This window comes from Balearica regulorum, chromosome 12, assembly GCF_011004875.1.
Source record: "Balearica regulorum gibbericeps isolate bBalReg1 chromosome 12, bBalReg1.pri, whole genome shotgun sequence".
NCBI classification, from domain to species: domain Eukaryota; kingdom Metazoa; phylum Chordata; class Aves; order Gruiformes; family Gruidae; genus Balearica; species Balearica regulorum.
Window position 1 is genome coordinate 22,397,453 of NC_046195.1, and position 18,311 is coordinate 22,415,763.

General features: G+C 45.9%; 1 protein-coding gene and 1 long non-coding RNA gene across 3 annotated transcripts in view; one reads left to right on the forward strand and one right to left on the reverse strand.

Annotated features, from left to right (window-relative positions):
* LOC104634694 (acidic leucine-rich nuclear phosphoprotein 32 family member D) overlaps positions 1-10,169 on the reverse strand; it is a 22,717-nt gene extending 12,548 nt beyond the window's left edge. For both annotated transcript variants that reach the window (XM_075764205.1, XM_075764203.1), the window contains exon 1: positions 10,036-10,169. In XM_075764205.1, coding sequence (XP_075620320.1) covers positions 10,036-10,089 — 54 coding nt within the window. In that variant the 5' untranslated portion in view covers positions 10,090-10,169. The remainder of the gene's footprint in view (positions 1-10,035) is intronic.
* On the forward strand, positions 8,137-16,391 carry LOC142603456 (uncharacterized). The gene is made up of 4 exons (XR_012837384.1): positions 8,137-8,874; positions 9,464-10,615; positions 11,635-11,745; positions 12,024-16,391. It is a non-coding gene; the product is annotated as an uncharacterized LOC142603456 (long non-coding RNA).
* Positions 16,392-18,311: the final 1,920 nt, after the last annotated feature.

Here is an 18,311-nt window from a genome sequence, read left to right on the forward strand (position 1 = left end):
CGCAGATTTGCGGATCCTCGAGCAGAAATGGATCTCCTTAGGCTTCTATTCCACTCAATTTGTGCAGCAAAGTTTAAGAGAAGCCAGCCCTTCAGAGTGATGATGCTCTCATTTGCTGGGGAAGGCGTGGGTTTGGCAAGGCTCAAGGTAATGCCCAAGTCTTGCAGGAGCCCCTTGTTCATGCTTAACTCCACAGTGATGGTAAGGATATGACTTTCTCCACGCTCATGTTACAAGCTTCCCCCAAAGTTACTACTGCAGGAGATAAACGTTGCATGAATTTCCATTTCAGATGCTATCTGGAATGTGACTAGGCCGCAAAACGCTTGAACGAACACTCTACTTAATACCTTGGGCTAAAAAAGCTGCTCTGAAGGCTCAAAGGCACAACGCAATTTCTGCTCTATGATGACCACCAAACCTGAAGAACTGATTTATTTCTTTTTTTTTTAATAAAGATAGCACCACCTGCCATTTACTACCTTCGTACAAGACAGATCTTCAGCCAGGTTAGGACACCCTGTGATACAAACACACAGCAGAGCCAGGCTACGTGAAGTTCAACTCCTGGTGGAAAACGGGGAGAGACAGAGGAGCACAGAATAATCTCCAGCCCAAATCAAAGCAGCTACTGGGCTGCTGTACATCAATTAAGACACATCTCAAGAGCTCTTCAGCCTTTCCAGGCTTGCCAGAGCGCTGCCTGTTCGGGCTGTGCCCCCCTCCTACCTCTGGTGTGCCGCCCGTAGGCAGGAAGGCAGGCAGGGAAGGGGAGGGCAGGGCAGGGAGGCAGGGGAGGGCAGGGAGGCAAGTGCCACGCACCGGCTCCACTGGCTTGGTGCCACAGGGGATTCCCCTTCCACGGGACAATCCTCAGCTGCTGCTCCTGGGCAGCTCAGCATCACCTGGTGGAGATGCTGGGGGAATGAGGATCAAGCCCCAAACAGAATTAAATTTAGCAGGGAAGGGACAACGCCAGTAGTGTTGACATCCTCTTCCTCCCCCAAGATACACAAGTAAAAAGCAAACCAGAACAAACCTCACAGATACCAACCCCGAGTGACAGCAGTGAAGTGTTTTTCCTTACCAAATCAAAATGTGATTTTGGATTTTGATACATCCCTTCAAGGCTCTGAATATCTGAGATGAGATACGTAGATTTGACTCACCTGCAGCACACGTCAAACTAGGTAGTTGAGGACCATTTACCTTGCATAGGCTCTGGTCATTACTGCACTGGGCAAAGAATCTGCAAATCCAGGGGCAGGGAGAAATGCTGAACAAAAACCGGCCACGTAACAGAAACTACTTCCCTTGAGATATGGGCAAGACACCTAGCAGGCAGAGTACTTGAGAATCCCACTAGCAGCGGCAGTGACTGACAGCTGGGAAGAGACTGGATGGGATTAATGCCTATACCTTGTAATTTTGAGTAGTGCTCCATTACCACCATTACGGACACCAGGTAGAAGCGCAGAGCCTCACCACGGCTGAACACCGGGCACCTGTTGGGACTTCAACGCTGTTTGGGCTCAAGTTTGTGGGATTTCCCCCAGGGACCCTCCCCACACCCGACCATAGGCATCCCTGTCACCAGCACTCTGCAACTGGCCCCTTCGTACCGAGCAATTCACAACTGCTGGGCAAAACAGCTTCCAGCGCAGCCTGGTTCAACGGCAACCCGCTCTGCTTCCAGCTGTTTTGCCTATTTCATACCCATTCAACCGAGCTGGAACTCCAGATTCTTGCAACAAGATCACGTGAAACTACTACTAGACCTCAAAATTCATCTGGGGTTTCTCAAAATGACATAATACTGTCAAACTATCATATTAGAATTCCTCTTCTGCATCTCTTTCTCAGAACCTTCCACCAATACCGCTGAACACTACAGCGGAGGGTTTCAGAAGCCCAAAACTGAACCGCCAGTACCATGCCGATACTGTTTTGGTGCCTCTCATATTTTTCACTACAAGCACCAGCGCGTGTGGATGTGCACAGATCCCGATACTGCTGCCTTTGACCTATAGTGCCATGGTTCTCATACAGGTTTACTCTGTATTTGTAAACTACACCCTAGCAAGAGCTTTGTATTCAGTTGAGCCAACAATTCCGTGATGAAGAAACTCGGATTTACTCCGGACGAGGGTGCAACCAAGGAACTTCATGAAAACATTTGCTTAGGGACCAAGAGCGATCCAGTGACAACACGGACATCTCTGTGGACATCTGTTACAGTCTGGCCTCAAGCAGCTTGTTAAATCGCTGTAACCCAGTTCAAAGTGCTGCAGTAAAATAGCAGTTTAAAGCCACCTTTTAAACCCCGCTCAAGCTGGGCTCTGTTTAACTCCCCCAAGGAGGAGCCCAGTTAGTGTCCCCTTTTTGCTGGCCACTCTGCATGTATGGGGGACCTGGCAAAAGGAAAGGAGCAGGGGAGGAGAGACAGGAAGATTTTGTTGTTTTGGTTGGTTGGTTGTTGTGTGGTTGGTTTTGTTTCTTTTTTTTTTTTTTTTGTTTAAATCAAAGCTGCTGTGTTCAGAGACAGCTTAAGGCTGCTTGCATAGCTCAAGAAAAATCTGGCTCAGTATCAATACATTTACTTTTTCTACTCTCTTTTACATAGCATAGCTATAAACCCCGAGAGCAAAACACATGGCTCCAACTAGTTTTACATCCCTTTGCTCTGTTCTATGAGAAACTAAAGGTCCAAGTGAAATACGTAAGTGGCAGAAGGGTGAAGAGCCTTGGCAATTCTGACTATGTCTTACACTCCTATCTAATTACAAGGCATCTCCAGTACCAAAAAACTTCCAGAAAGAATAATCTACTTGTCTTTCTCAAAAAACACCCTCCCAACCAAGAAACCCCTTGAGTCACATAAATACACTTTCACACATTTACAAGGGTCAGTATAGCCATATGCATAAGCAACACACCAATTAATAAATCGGGAACACGCTTTAAGGACACGGAAAGCTGTTTCATTCAAAAGCATAGAGCTAGTTTTCAGTTTTGTTTCTACTATTAGCAGCATAACTCTGTAAAAACTCCAAATATTTCTTTAGATGGACTGTTTCAAATACGTGATTAAATTGATCTTTGCATTAAATGCTTTTTAATATTCACATTAATGTTGCTTGCTTCTCCCTTTTCTACAGATGGCACAGCACTTTGCTCTGCTCCCGGCTGGGGTGGCTGACTTTGCACGGGTCACTTCAGCTCCATGACTCAGTTTCTCTCTATTTGAGAAACAGAGTGCCTGATACCACAGCCAAAGTGCTTTTCATTCACTGCCAGCTATTATTAAATAAACAGAAGCAAAACGTAAGATTGCATCGCACCTTTAATTTGAAAATTCTTTAGTTAGAAATTTGAAGCATTTAGCTGAACCGCTTAGTTTGTTCAGTTGCACGTACTCCAAATTGCCCTCAGCATCAAAGGCCTGATGTAGCGACATACATAAAAAACAAACACTGCATTTAAATTCAGACTGATTTCCAGAGCTGCATATTTATTAGAGAAAGCAGTCTCTGAAGATGTCAGCTACTGTAGAATGCACTGGTAAATCAGACTTGCAAAAGATAAGCTTTTCCTAGCTTTTTTTTTTTTTTTATGGCTTTGAAGGGAAAGTGTTCGATAGACCAAGTCGATGGACAAACGAGCGCTCCAATAGAGAGCACAACTTTTACATAGTGGCATGAAGGCAAACCACTGAGGCTTTTTTTTTGGAAGTATTTCAAAGGTCATGCTTGCACATGCAAGGGCTTCAGGACTGATTTTAGCAACCTAGTCAAAAAATACAGACTACGTATTTACTAGCTATTTGGTCTGAAGGACAGCTGAGCAAGAGAGGAGACAGGAAAAAAATTATATGCAGAACAAGTCCAGTAGTGTCACATAAATAGCTGAGAAGTGTCCATCACTCCAAAGCACAACAAAAACATCACTGCTCTCTATTCCCACTTGAGACTTGTACCTTGCTGCAGACAGAGAGTTTGGTTCATGGAGCTGAGCCGTTTGTCAATCAAGACTGCCGAAAGCCATCACGCGCTCCACGAATGGCAAGGCTTGCCTCGGCGGGTGGCAAGGAGAGGACCTCCCTTCCTCCTTTCCCTGCACGAGACACGGCGCCGGGATCCCAGAGGCGCCTGGAATTCTGGTGTGCAAACCGCAACTACTGCCATAACCCTCCCTGACTTTTAAATAATTCAGAAAACATTCGAGACGTAGCACCCACGCGCGTTTCACAGGTCCAGTTCTTCATTTTCAGCCTTCTCTAACTTACCAATACCTTTACAGCAGGAGGATGGGGGGAGTAATCCATAGAATGAATGAAATGGGAAGAATCAGTCAACACCAGCCTTAGGGGATGCAAGTATTTAAGAAAACAGCCACTGATATTTGTGCCACCATTCAGTGTACATTTAAAGATGCATCACTGACGGAGATAACATGGTATTTTAAATACTGTAAGAGACAAAATATTTTAAAAGTCCTAAATCCCTGCATGTGATTAGTGGTACCTTGAAATGTTCAGTTTTTGGTGTACATTTAGAGCAGAACAGCAGAAAGGTATATCCTATTTATTGATATATAACACACAAATCCTGCTGCAAGGATGGATTATAACAGCTAGGCTTAACCCTAGAGGGTTTGTACTAAGAAGTTTTGCATTTTTTTTCTCCCCCCCCCCCCCCCCCCCCCCCCCCCCCCCCCCCCCCCCCCCCCCCCCCCCCCCCCCCCCCCCCCCCCCCCCCGTTTCAACAACTTGTTTCATTTGGTGGGCAGGACAAGAACCCTTGTTTCTTCAGGAGATGCATTTCTTGATGGATGACAACACAATTACATCATCTAAACCCCACCTATTTCTCTTAATACCTCTTTATCAAAACAGTATTTGGACACAAACTTGAATCATACAGAAAATTTTGTGACTGCACTTTACATACTGGTGGTCAAAAGGGAATTCACAAGAGTTGAGGGTTAAAAAAATAAAAATCTACCGTTGCTACTTTCTAGCAGCACCACAGAAAAATGGGAAAATCAGGCAACCAGTTTTAGATCCATATACTGGTTTTCCATTCTACATTCATAGAACTACATTCATAGTTCCTTTCATATGCTTAAAACTTGGTGCAGGTTAACAGAAGAGAATTTCCCAAATATATGCCAGGCCAGCCCAGAAACCAGCTGTGAAACTAGTCTAAATTTCAGTGAGGGCAGCTCACACATCACACCTGTCCTCTGGCCCGACTTTTGTGGGCTGCAGTCCCTCCAAGACAAGCATCCATCCATCGATTCATCTGGATACTCATTTTAGAGGTTTGCATCTGGAAATTCAGAGCCATGAAAACTAGCTGTTATACAAACTTGGGAAGTTAGGAAAAAAAATATATTAAAAAAATAGCTACTTCTTTGTACATCTACACCCTACTACCAGCTACAGAAGCGGTTAATTGATAAAAGTCCGCAAAAATCCATGGTAATCCGCAGACGCCGCACAGCATTTGTACGTGCTGAACTCATGCCTCCCCAGACACAACCATACCCCACTTTGTTTCAAACCTAGAGTACGTCCCCTGCCCATTTTGAGATGGTTCAGCCTGCAGAAAGTAAAAAAGTATGTACATGCACCCATACGCAAGACCATTTCTTTTAAACGCAGGTCTTTGAAGTGACGTCTGTCACTTTAAACTCTTTACTGTTCTTGCAAGCACCACAACAAGGAACTAGCTTGGGGAAAAGAGCCTTTTTATTTATATTCTTCACTTGAAAGAACACTTTGTATAGATGCTTGCACTGTATTTCCCTTCAGTGTTAAAATCCACAGAAAACCAGAGAGAAATCAGACTGTCAAGTAAGTTTTAAAGTGCAACAGAGTTAGAAGAACTGTAAGAAATACCCCATGTTACAGTCAGTATTTTATCACTGTCACAATTTTGAGCTGATAAAGCACTAAGCCCTCAGACTAAATGAAATGGTGTGGCAGCGCTGAACCAGGGAAGATGAGTTTTGTGCATAATTTCAAAAACCTTCCTCCACGTCACAGGGCTGGGAAGAACCTTTAAGTACTGAGCTTATTTCACAGTCTTTGCATTTTCCTAATGAGTTTACGATGGGAATTGAACAAGAGTGGCGAAAATCAAGCTCAGGTGAGCACCCCCTCTACAAGGTCAGGAGTTACACCACTACTGGATGATGGTTCTGGAGAAAACCCACGTAAAATGATTGTACCTGGCCCATTTCTAGCAGGCAGTTAATTTTAACAGAAAACCACTCTGATAAGACAAGCAAAGTGACAAAGGCTGCAGCAAGTACACTACTGTAAGAGACCATTAAATATAATGGGATAAAAAGTTGAAATATCTGGGCAGAAAGTAGATGCACAAGCTCAACTCTGGCTGTACAACACAGAAAAAACCAAGTTTCAAGCACCAAAACCCCAGACCTCTCACCAACACTGAATTCATACAAAAATGGAGGGAGATTTTAAAAAAAAAATAAATACAACAACAAAAAAGAGGCTGGGGAAGAAAAGGCTCCCATACAATCCACTTCAGGGCGTTTATATCATGTTTTGTTAGTCAACGTGTAACCTTATAGGATTATATGACTTAACAGCTCAAAGTAGCTAGCTCAGCTGCACAGCAGCACACAGTATTCTACACAAGAACCGCGTTAGTCAGATCAAACTATAAAGTAATAATATAGGCTCAGAAAGAACCACAGCACCTTAACAACATCCTCTTATCTAACTCTGATTTAGAAAAAGTTTTGATCCTGCACATTCTGATAACAAGACATATTAAATAGATGATGTGCCGCAAAACTTAAGCACATATAGGGCAGAAGCTCCAAAACAAGTATATTCAGGGTTATTTTCACCAAGATTTATTTACATTACACTTAAAAGTTTGAAAACAATGATCCCCCACAGAAGGAGGAGAAATACCGCCTATTTATCAAAGCAGAGACTAATGAAAACAATTCACAGAACTGTCCTGTTCATGCCCAAAGACTTACTAAAATCCATAAATAAATGACATTGGCATTAAAATTGCTCCTAAAGCCCACTTGCAAGTATTTTACCTACAGCACCAGCTGGATTTAGCTGAATTTTATTTTAGGGAAACAGCCTTCAAACCATACAGTTAATTCTTCATGACAAAAAAAGCACACATCTGTAATCGATGGCTTTACAAAGCGGGCTCTAAACAGTACAGCATTCCCAAATGGCATTTCTATCCCCCTTCGTATGAAACCAGAAAGATATGGCTTTATAATGGAGGTGATCTCCTTTGCTACCTTGGGAGGACAGATACATGTCACTCACTGACAGAGTTAAAGGCTGAGCAGGTAAAAAGAAAAACCAACAGGTTAAATAAACCTTATTTTACAACTAACTGCTGAAGATTTCTGAGTTACTGAGGAAAAGCAAACCCCCACCAGATCAGAGCTCACTCAACTTTCTTTGGCATAAGCCAGAACAGAGCAAAAACTGAACAAAATCCAAACGTGGAGGGGGGAAAAAAAAAAAAAAAAGGTCCAGTTTATAGCCAATACACATTGGATCCAGTCTTTAAACCGTAGGTCTGTGTTTAAAATGGTGAATAAGCCTCCAGCAGTAGGAGTGATGGCCAAATCGACCAAAACTAGGGGAAAAAAGGCCAAAAAGTAGTTTTTAAAAAAATATATATTAAAAAAAAAAAAAAAAAAAAAGGAAAGGAGCCCCAAAAGCAGCACCTACCTTCCCGCAGGGCCCTGCCCAGAAAGAAGGCGTATTCCCAGGGCCGCGCTGCCTGCCCGGGGGGCGGCCGGGGCACCTCAGGCCGCCTCACGGCTCCCCCGGCCCGGCCCGGCCCCGCTCCCGCCCGGGCGGGCGCTGCCGGTGCGGGGCGGAGCGGGCAGGTGCGGTGGCGCTGCCGGCCCGGTGGGGCCCGGTCCACGCGGCAGGCCGAGGGCGGGAAGGCGGCCTCCCCCTAACAACACCCCCCCCCCCGCAACGACACCCGCGAGATCAACTAAAAAAAAATAAAAACCCCAATAATAATAATAATAATAATAAAGGGGGAGGGACGACGGCGGCGTGTTACCCTCCTGGCTCGTCCCGCTGCGGTCGACAGGAGCCTCCTCCCGCCCCGCGCTCGGCGACGGCGGCGACAAAATGGCAGCCCCGGCGGCTGGCAGTCATGTCGGAGAGGGCGCCCGGGCGCCCCTCCGCCGCCGCCGCCGCCCGGCCCCGCCGCCGCAGTGCCGGCGGGAAGGCCCCCTCCGCCAACGCCTCATGTCACACTTCCACACACCGCCGCTCCCCTCGGGCCTGCCAGAACCGAGAGCCGGCGGCGGGGCGGGCCGGGGCGGCGGGGCTCCCCTCACGGGCCCGGCGGGGCGGGCAAGGCCGCCGCCCGCGCCCGACCGTTCCCTTCGCCGCAGCTGAGGAGGAGGAGGAGGAGGAGGAAGAGGAGAGCAGAAGGCGGGGGGGGGAAGAAAAAAAACATGGCGCCGCGTCCTACTTGCGGTGTGGCGCTGCCAGCGCGGGGCCGGGAGCGACGCGGGGAGGGCGCTCGCCCGCCGGCCCCGCTCGCCTCATTGTGCCCCCCGCGCCCGAACAATGAGCCCCCGCGGGCCGCGCAGGGCCGGGCCGGGCCGCACCTCACCGCCCGCCGGGCACGGCGGCGTGTGCCGCGGCGGTAGCCCTCCCCCCTCTCCCCGTCGTCCTCCTCCTCCTCGCCCAGGAGTTTTTAAACTTTAAAGAGCAGGTTACATCGACCTGCCCGCCTATTGTCCCTCGGACACCGCGCTTGGCCACCGAAAAGCCGCGGGACCGCGTCCCGCCGCCTTGCCTCCGCCCTCCCCCCCAGCGCCCCCGGAGAGGTACGTTCTCCCCCCTTCTTCCCGTTCCCCTTCCGCGGCGGGGCCGGCGCACACCTCGCCCTCCCCGGCCATTATGCAAGGGCCTGGCGGCGGCAAGAGCGGGCCCCGCCGGGGGATGGCGGGGCGGGGAGGGAGGGGAGGGGGCTTCCCCGCCGCTGCCCTCCGCCTCCCCGCGCCCCGAGTTCGCGCCCCGCCGGAGCGGGCCCGGGGCCCCGCCTGCCTCCGAGCACCCCCCGCCGCCGACTCTTTTGGGGTGTTGGTTGGGGTTTTGGGGTTTTCCCCCCCCCCCTTTTTTTTTTTTTTTTTGTCCTGACAAAGTTTTTCTCTCTCTCGTTTATTCCGCGAGACGCGGAACAACAACCTGAAGTCCGGCCCCGGGGGAAGGGGGAAGGAGGGGGGGGAGAAAAACACGCACACGCACACATCCAGCCTTTTTGTGCGTGTGCGTGTGTGTGGGGATGGAGGGGGTGGAGAGTGCGTTTATTTCTTGCAATATTTTTTTTATTCAACGCTCGCGCTACCGGCGGCGATACCCGATCGCCAAAAACGCTAAGCATTGGTTTAAAATTCTTTTCTTTTATCTTCTCAGCATCTGGAGAGAGGGAGAGAGAGAGAAAGGGCGCGTTCATGAGGACTACAAAGTTACAAATATGGCTCCCCAGTCTCTCTTGCCTGATCACTGCAAAGAAATGAAGACGCACTTTAAACTAAACCATTTGCAACTCACTCGCAGTCCCTGTCTGCCTCTCCCTGCCCAGCACCCAGTACAAATATTTGCGAACTAAACACGCCAAGAGAGGAGCACCAACTTATTTTTATTTAATGCACGGCGAGCCCCCCCGAAGGCATCGCACACCGGCAGAGTCAGGAGCAGCCTCTAGTTTCTCCCCCAGACCAGAACGCGTGCGCCTTCGGGCACCCCCAAATTGGGGTGCACAGCCCCACACACACACACACACACACACACACACAGGTAGGCACCTCAAGGGCAGCAGCGGCCCCGCCACCCCCCCGCCGCCGCCGCCGCCGCCGCTGCCCCCCGAGCCCCGCGGGGTTGGGATGCACTTCCCCCCGCACACACCACCACCACCCCCCAAAAAAAAAAAAAAAAAAAATGTGGGATGGATTTTTATTTTTTTTTTTTTTTTTTGCATTGCTTACATCTGAGGGCGTCCTGTTCCGCAGCTCTAAGTGGATCCTTTTCTTCATGTCCATGTCCGTGGCTGGCGGGAGGCGCTCGCTGTCCCCGGCTCCGCTCGTGCAGTGACACCGATGCAGACCCCCCCAAAGCCAGCGCGGTGAGGGACTTTGAGGGCTCAACCAGCTCCGCTCGGAATCCCGAGCCCCAGCACCGCGGCGAACACTAACCTGATAACTGCGGAGGCGGGCGCTCCCGGGGGCTCCGGCCTGATTGACGTCCGTCCCCGCCAACCGCGGCGTCTCAACGCGAGACCGGAGCCAATGGGGCGGGCAAGGGGCGGTGGAAGCCAATGGGGGAGCGGCGAAGCCGGCCAGGGGGACAGCCCGGCTGGGAGCGGAGGATCATTTCGTGCTGGTGGCTGATGGGGAAGGAGCGGCGGCTCCGCGGTGGGGATGGGGTGCGCTCTGCCTTCTTCTCCCCCCGCCCCGCTCCGCTCCCCCGCCTGCCGGATCCTGGGGGAGGCGCCGAGGCGCGGGGCGGGGAGCGGCGCTAGAGCCGGAGCCGCCCGGGCAGGGGCGCGCAGCCAGGAGGGAGGGAAAGGTGCGGAGCGGGGCGGCTGAGGGGCGGCGGAGCGCGAGGAATGGCGCGCGGGCCGCCGGCGGCGGGGAGGGGGGGGGCGGGGAGAGCGCGAGGCGAAGGCGGGGGAGGAGGGGGGGGGGGGGGGGCGGGCCGGCGCGGGGGGGGGGGGCGCCGATCTCCTCAGCGGCGGCGCCGGCCGTGAGGGGAGGCCGAACCGCTCTGCCCTGCCTTGCTGGGGAGCCCCGCCGGGCCCTGCCCGCCCTCAGCGGCGTCCCCGCGGCAGGGCCTCCCCCCCCCCCCGCGGCAGGAGGGTGCGGAGGGTGTCGGTGCCGTTTGTGGCGGGCGGGGGGGGGGGGGGCGCTCGGTCAGCGCGGGGTGTTGCCGCTCGGGGTCCTTCTCTTTGGGTGAAGGGGCTGCTGAGGGCTCTGGGCAGAGAGGGAGGACGCGGAGGCGTTGCTTGTGCAAAGAAATCCCGAGTCGGTCGGTTCTCTCTCTGGGAAGAGATGCTTGTAGCTGCTCTGAATGAAAGTGTCACCAGAAGCCTCGCTGGTCTCTTGGAAACAGGCTCTTGCTGTTCCAGTTGTGGATGAAGTGGTGGGGCAGGGCCCGTGTTGCCAATGGCAGGTAGATTCTCCTGTATCTTTTGCCAGGCAGACCGCTGAAACGAGGTGCCAAATATGTCCTGGCAGGGCTAGCTATCTGCATCAGGTATTGGATCCGCTAGCGTTCTGGCGGTGGCAAAACCCCACGCTTGCCTGTGTCCGTGTACTTGTGACTGGTTTTATCAAACGCAGGGGACTGTTGCGTTGGGTGTAGCAGATGATAGGTAAAACGGGCTTCATTCGCTTAGTGAGATTCCCAGTCGTCCCTTTGTGCAAAGTCACTGGAGTTCTGTGGACTTGTTAACCTTGCCTTCACCTCGGATGGTTGAAAAGAAGGAGCTGTAAAAATACCTAAGCATTGTTTGAAACATTTGATATTCTCTATCAACAAAAAAAGATGGGAATTGGTGGAAAAAACTGTCTTATTTTACAATGCAGGATGGAGATAGTTCTTTTGCCTGCGTCATCTGCGGATAAACTGTAATGAATGCACCAGTTCTATTGAGAGGGTGCGAGCTGGGAGAAAGGTCAAGCTGGATCCAGCTTAAGGTAAAAAGTGTGACTTATAGTAGGTACCACTAGTATTCTGCAACAGGTTAATGTTTGTGTGATGGTTTAGGGCCTCGTTATGATTTCACTGTTAGAGCCATTGGATTTCAGTTTTGTCTGTGGCATGGACAAGTCATTTTATTTATTGTTCTGTGGCACCAGTTTCAACATAATAGAAGTTACTGAAGTAGTTATGGAATATAAACTTTACAAAGCATTTAGGACTTGTGGTTTAGGGTGAATTTTATTTTAGCTCTGTTCTAAATTCTCCTTTACAGGTGTGAACAAAGGTGGCCCCTGAGCTGAGGCTTCACAAAGGAAGGTTTGGTCTGGAATTTATTTTCATGGCACAGGTGAAGACCTTTGGAAAAGAACTTTGATCATGGAAACAAAGTGTCTATAAGTATAAACTAAAGCATTGTAATGTTTTTTAAAAGAAAGTTTCTGAGAATACAGAGATAATTTTTCTTTTCCCTTTGTTTTCTCAGAAGAAAGAACGTAGTTTGTGTTCTAATTATATAAAGTTGCATAAAATGCCCCCCTCCAAGCTATTGGGGTAAACTTATTCAAAGTTCAAAACCAAAGTTAAATGTTTATAGCTGTTGGTTTCCCTCTGCCCCATTCATGTACATTCTGTTTGTGTTGCAAGAGTTTGAGAAGTCTTGAGAACCGTTTGGAGAACTAAAAATGAATGGAAATGTTGCACAGGCCAAATATCTAAGCATCCTATCACAACAGTAAATAAAGGTTAAAAACATCTTTGCAGAGTACAGCTTTTCTGAAACAAACAGCAACAAAAAAATCTGGTCACTAGACTGACTAATACTTTCAGGATAGAAAAAAAAAAAGGGAGATCGGCTTTAAAATGAATGTGATTATGCCACTTAAACTAAGGATCTGGTTCTGTTCCCTTCATAGTAGGGGAAGAAACTTAGATTTTGATGGAGCAATACTAAGTCTTAGCTGGGGAATTTTTATTATGTGTTTCTATGAATAAAGCTGTCAACAATCTGTTATGGATGTCATTGATTAGAAATACTGCGTACTGACACAGTATATGGAATCCTGTCTTGTCGGAGTCCTTAACAGAGCAGAGCAGCAGAAGTGGTCTGAGCCCTGCTTACTGTGGCGGGAAACTGCTCTGTAGGATCCCTGGTCACTCTCCTGTTGGAAGATCAAAATACTCTCTGTTCTTATCTGTGTGTTCTGGTTTTTAAAGCTCAAGTACAAAGAAGTTAATATTGTGAGTAATCGCTGTAATCGCTACAGTTAATGTTTGATTTTTGTACATGGTTCACATATTTGTCCAATTTCTTCGTTGCTCGAAGTAATCTGTTGCTGACTGTATGAAAAAGAAATTCTAAATACAGGTTTGCATGTTGAAGGTGATCACGTGTCAGAGTCCTGGGTTAAAATCTAAAATACTGAAAACACTCATTGTAGAAGCTCTTCAGTTATGACTGAGCCTGAGTTAGGTTTTTATGCGCTTCTCTGTGATTATCTTTCAGGTATCTTCTGATCTAGCTTTAAAAACTATTTACTGTAACTGCAATTTGGCCATTTAGGTGACTTCATCCATAGTTTATTTTTTGTTATGGGTGGTTCTCCCTGTTTCTCTTTCCTTTTTTTTTCTTTCTTTTCTTTTTGGTTAACTTCAGCCTTATATTGACGCAAGTTTCATACGAAGGGCTCCTATACATTAGGCATATGCATCATGTGGGAAATCCTGCTGTGTTCTATGCCTGTAAAATTGGGTAGCTGAGCATTTGCTGAAATGAGCCACTGATTGTTTTTTGTGGCTTATAATACTCCTTTGTAGATCTGCTGGTATCTTGTTTGTCCCTGCTGCATCTAGACAATGCATTCCTTCATGTTTTGTGTAACATCTTCTTCAGTCACTTCTGTGCATGTAGATATGGTAACTGGAAAGAGAAAATTCTGTTCTGAAATTGTCCCTCTTCCCGCCCTTAACTTCCCCACCCCACAGCATAGCTAGAGTATTGGTCACTAAGGGGATTTTAGAACCGTATTAATTGCTGGGATCCAGGAATTCTGGGGAAAAGGGACAAAAATGGGCATTGGGAAACCATATAAATTTCTGACAACACAATTTTACCTGTCAAGACCCTTAAAGTCAATAGAAGAGTGCTATAGGCAGAATTAAAAAAAAAAAAGAGCTCAAGATGTTGGATGAATAAGCTCTGGAGCTTACTACCGTTTTAAGAGGCTTGGATGTTGGTGCTGTGCCTTCTGTCTGTTGTTCAGTTGTTTAAATCTCTCCCAGTAGTGGTTAGCAAGGTGTAAACCGAGTGGTCAAGTCTAAACCCAGAAGGGTTCCTGTCTGCTGTTATTTGCTCATTTTTTTAAATGTAATCAGCTCTTTGAGGGAGGTGGGCAAGTTCAAAACAGTATGTTTATCAGTGCTTGCTTCTGGGGCCGGTGTATAATTGCTCTGGCTTATGAGTGATTCCCGTTGGTTTCTGCATTAATTGCTTGAGAATACTCCACGTTAATGTCAAAATATTCCGTTTTCTAGCAGTGATTTCAAGTAATAGATTGATACTCAACTGGGAAGTTCAGACAAGAAATGAAGAAATGTTATTCAAAGCAATGTATGGAATGGGAAGCAACTGTTTTAAGTTAGCAAATAAGGAGAAGAGGTGAATACTTCTGATATGTCTCAAAACTAGCTGTTTTTTCCCCCAGAGTTGAGTGTAGGATGTTATTTCCCTTTTTATATTTGCACAATATCAGGCATACCAGTAGAGCCTAGAAAAACATGATTAACAAAACAAGGGAAGAAATTGTTTCACACATTTTTACTGGTCTACAGGAATAGGATGATCAATATATACACCTGTAAACCTTCCATGACTTGTACACCAGTTTGTAAAATGGTTTAAATAGTTTTCTGCAAGTCTTTTGCAGTATGCCATCCCCCCTCCTGTTTCTATTTGTCAAATATATTTTTTATTTGTTACCAAAACTGGTTGTCGTAGTTGGTGGGCTTTTAGGACAGGGTTTAGATTTGTTTTGGAGGGATTTTGTTTGTTTGTTTTTTAACCAGGAGATGCACTGTGAATTGTCTCTTTTTGTGAAAAGGATACTTAAGAGTACTGATTTAAGTTTTTTTTTGTCTGTGTTCTTTAGATAACCAGGCAATTCCTCGTGTAAACTAGCAAATTTCTTTGTATTTCTTTTCTGGAGCATTAATCATTTTATTATGAAAGTAGGATGACATCATTACAAATAAGTGCTTTTTTTTATGGTTTTGATACTTCATTTTACTCTATGGGATTTGACAAATGAAAAATGATTGTTCGGTTCCAGTGGCTTATAAAACATATTACCTATTTTGTAACTGAATATTCAGTCATTCTTACTGCTTGGTTGTCCTTTTACAAGCTGTCCTGTCTGTGATCAACTTCAGAACTTTTGTAAAATTTCATGAATTAGACATTGTAAGCCAAAAATATTATGTATTAGCTTAATTACTAGACAGACATTCAGGATAATTTAGGGGGGAAATGTGTGTGTGTAACATGGAAGTGAAAAAATCCTAAATTGAAGAAATAGCATAACTTTGAATTCAAATGAGCTGGCCATGCAGCTTTCCTGGGTAGTTCACAGAGAATCAAAATACACTAAGTTGTTAGACATGTGACAGGAGGGAGGGTGGGAAATCAGCATTATTTTTTTTTTTTTTTTTTTAGCCTGTCATAAATCTGTGAGTGGGTCAACACAGAAGTAGGAAAAGAACTTTAGGGATTCTAAAGGAATTCTGATACAGTTCCTGTAAAAAAGCTGATAAACTCAGCTGTGGTACGGCAGAATAAAACACAGAATCAGAGGGAGGAAAGAAAAATGGCAATTTTAGTACAAAAAGTTTAAGAAGGATACATACCAAAATTCAAAGCTAAAAATGTGTGTTAATGTATCTTGTAACTAAGGTGGAAAATACAGTGAAGAGTGATATCAAAATGAAACTGTATAGAATGAAGTTTATTAACAAGAGTTTGTAGGACTGATTTAGCTGTTCCTGAAAATGACAAGAGACATTTGGTGGACTCTATTTAAAATAGAAAATTTGGCAATTCTTGTCAAATGTGTGTTGGGATAAATAGAAAGGTGGTTTGGGGCGTTTTTGGTTTTTGTTTTAATAGCTGTTTGTCTCAGTTACTTAAAGGAACAAGCTCATGATGTCAGGTTTTTACAAGGCCTGCACACCAGCAGCGTGAATGTAGTTGAAAGTACAGCAGCCTTACTGTTGCACTAGGGATTTAAGAAAACTTTTAGGAGTATTTGACGAGTTCTGCTCTTTTCTGGGGGGGGGGGGGAAAGGAGATGTAGTTTTTAGACTTTACAGAATTATTAGGTTTTGATTTACTGAAGAAGAACGGAGTGCATTTCTTTCTTACACTGAAAATAAGACGCACCTGCTGTAGAAAGAGCGTGTTATACCAAAGTTGCTGCCATGGATGTGGGAGCTTTCAAGTCTGACAGTTTAAGTAGTGAAGATGAAAGTGAGGACAGTTCTTGGGCAGGGGACTTCAAGAGGAATGTGATTCATGGGACATAGTTACTAGTGTAATTTCCAGTGCAGCTGCTGTAGTAACTTCTGCCAGTACTAAAAAAAAAATAAATAATCTGTGTGTCCAGTGCTCTATTGGTCGTAGTGTAAGTGGTAAAGATGGGAGCAGCAGAAGAGTGATACCTTGTTCCACTTGCCAACTTCAGACTGGCATACACGCATGGAGCTGTTTCTGCTAGGTTTCAGACTGACACCAAAGCTTCACAGGATTTCCTAAAGTCTTTAGGCTGGGCTAAACTTTTAGAATTGGAGGTGGTAAAATTTTGTTTCGTGTTTTCTGTAAGTAATAGTGAAAGGCCAGGGATTCAGAGGGACTGAATTACTCTGATAACGGGGAAAACCTGTTGAATTCAGGCAAGAAAAAACCCCAACCCTTAAACACCTTGTATTTTTGCACTTCCGTTACACAAGGTTTTATTTCAGTAATAAATGCATTTGCTTCAGTATTGTAATAAATAGGACTTTTCTACTTCTCTCTGTGGTAATACTCTCTATTTGCCATTCCTTAAACTGTAGGTCAGATGTTTCATTTATTAGTATTTGTTTCCAGTTATGTTGAATGAATCATTTCAGATTTGATCCAAAATGGAATTTGGAGTGAGGAGCTCTTAAAAAATTTGGGGGCATGAGGGATAAGGAATGTTCTGCTAGAGCCGGGGCTTCCTTGTAGTATAAATACTAGTTCAAATGAGAAAAATCTTTTACTGGAAAGTGGGGGGACTTCTGAAATACTAACCCCAACACATTGTCTTCTCTTATCAGCGTGTGTCATCAAACATCACTATTCTAGCAGTCAGTAAGTGCAGTTTCCATTTAAAAGTCTTAAAGTGAATTGCCAAAGGTCAGTCTAGTGTCCGAGATAGATCTGGAATTCAGGAACTTTGGTTTTTATAGTCCTGCCTAGCCCCAACATCTGCATTAGCAGATCATAAAATTTCATCTGTGCAGTGGAAATAATTATTCTCTCCTATTTAAGAGAATATTGCAGCACATACATACACACACACACACAACCTTCCTAATTTTATTTAGTCTTTCTTATCCTCTTCAAAGAATTTCCAGGTTTGTTCTTAACCTCTCATCTGCCCAGTGCTTCACTTCTGTCATTTCCATGTCCTGTTTCTTAACAACTTACCTCCTACAGCTTCTTTGGCGTTCTTGAGCAAAGGCTTTTGTGGCTTGATTCAGCAACAAGGTGAAGAGGGAATCGGAAGTTCCCAGTATACAAAGTTATCACAAGATTGTTAGTTATTTCGTGAAAGTGTTCTGTGAGCATCCCTGACTGCTGCCCCTGCTCACTGCTATGGTACAATTCCTACCGACCTAAATTCAGTCCTACTGTAGGATTGAACTGTACTATAGGGCAAGAAGAGACTCCCTGTACTCCTCCTGTACTCCTCCCAAGCACCTCCTGACTGCAAACAGAGCGATAGTAAGTAGGGTAGTTCTGTAGCTTACATGTCTGGCATGTATATATATGTGCATTGGGGCTCAGCCCTAATAAAGTGATCTTTTTTTGTGGCAGGTATATCACATATTTTCTTTGTCATAGATGTCTGTCAGTTTAAGGAATGAGAGTCACAAGCAATTTTGAAAATGCCATTAAAAATTAAGATTCTCTATGAAATTTATTTTTGCCTGGAGGTTGTGGATATTATTTTTCTTAACAATGGAAACCCCAAGCCTGAAAATTGAAGCTTAATCCTTTTTCTGTGCCATCTTTGAACCTCTTTCCAATACAGAAAGCAGGGTGAAAACTGATTATTTTTTTAAAAATCGAAATAATCACCTTTTCAAGCTAATGAAATAAAAATAGTTCTAGTTCTAAAATGAAAACTACAGTTTCAGCTGGTGTAAAAGATCAGCTCATCCCAGAATGTTTTCCTCAACAACTAGGTCTTCACAGTCTCCCAAGTAGGTTAACAAGTAGAGTTTAATAATCCTTTAGTTTCTCTGCTGACTAGTTAATTTTTCT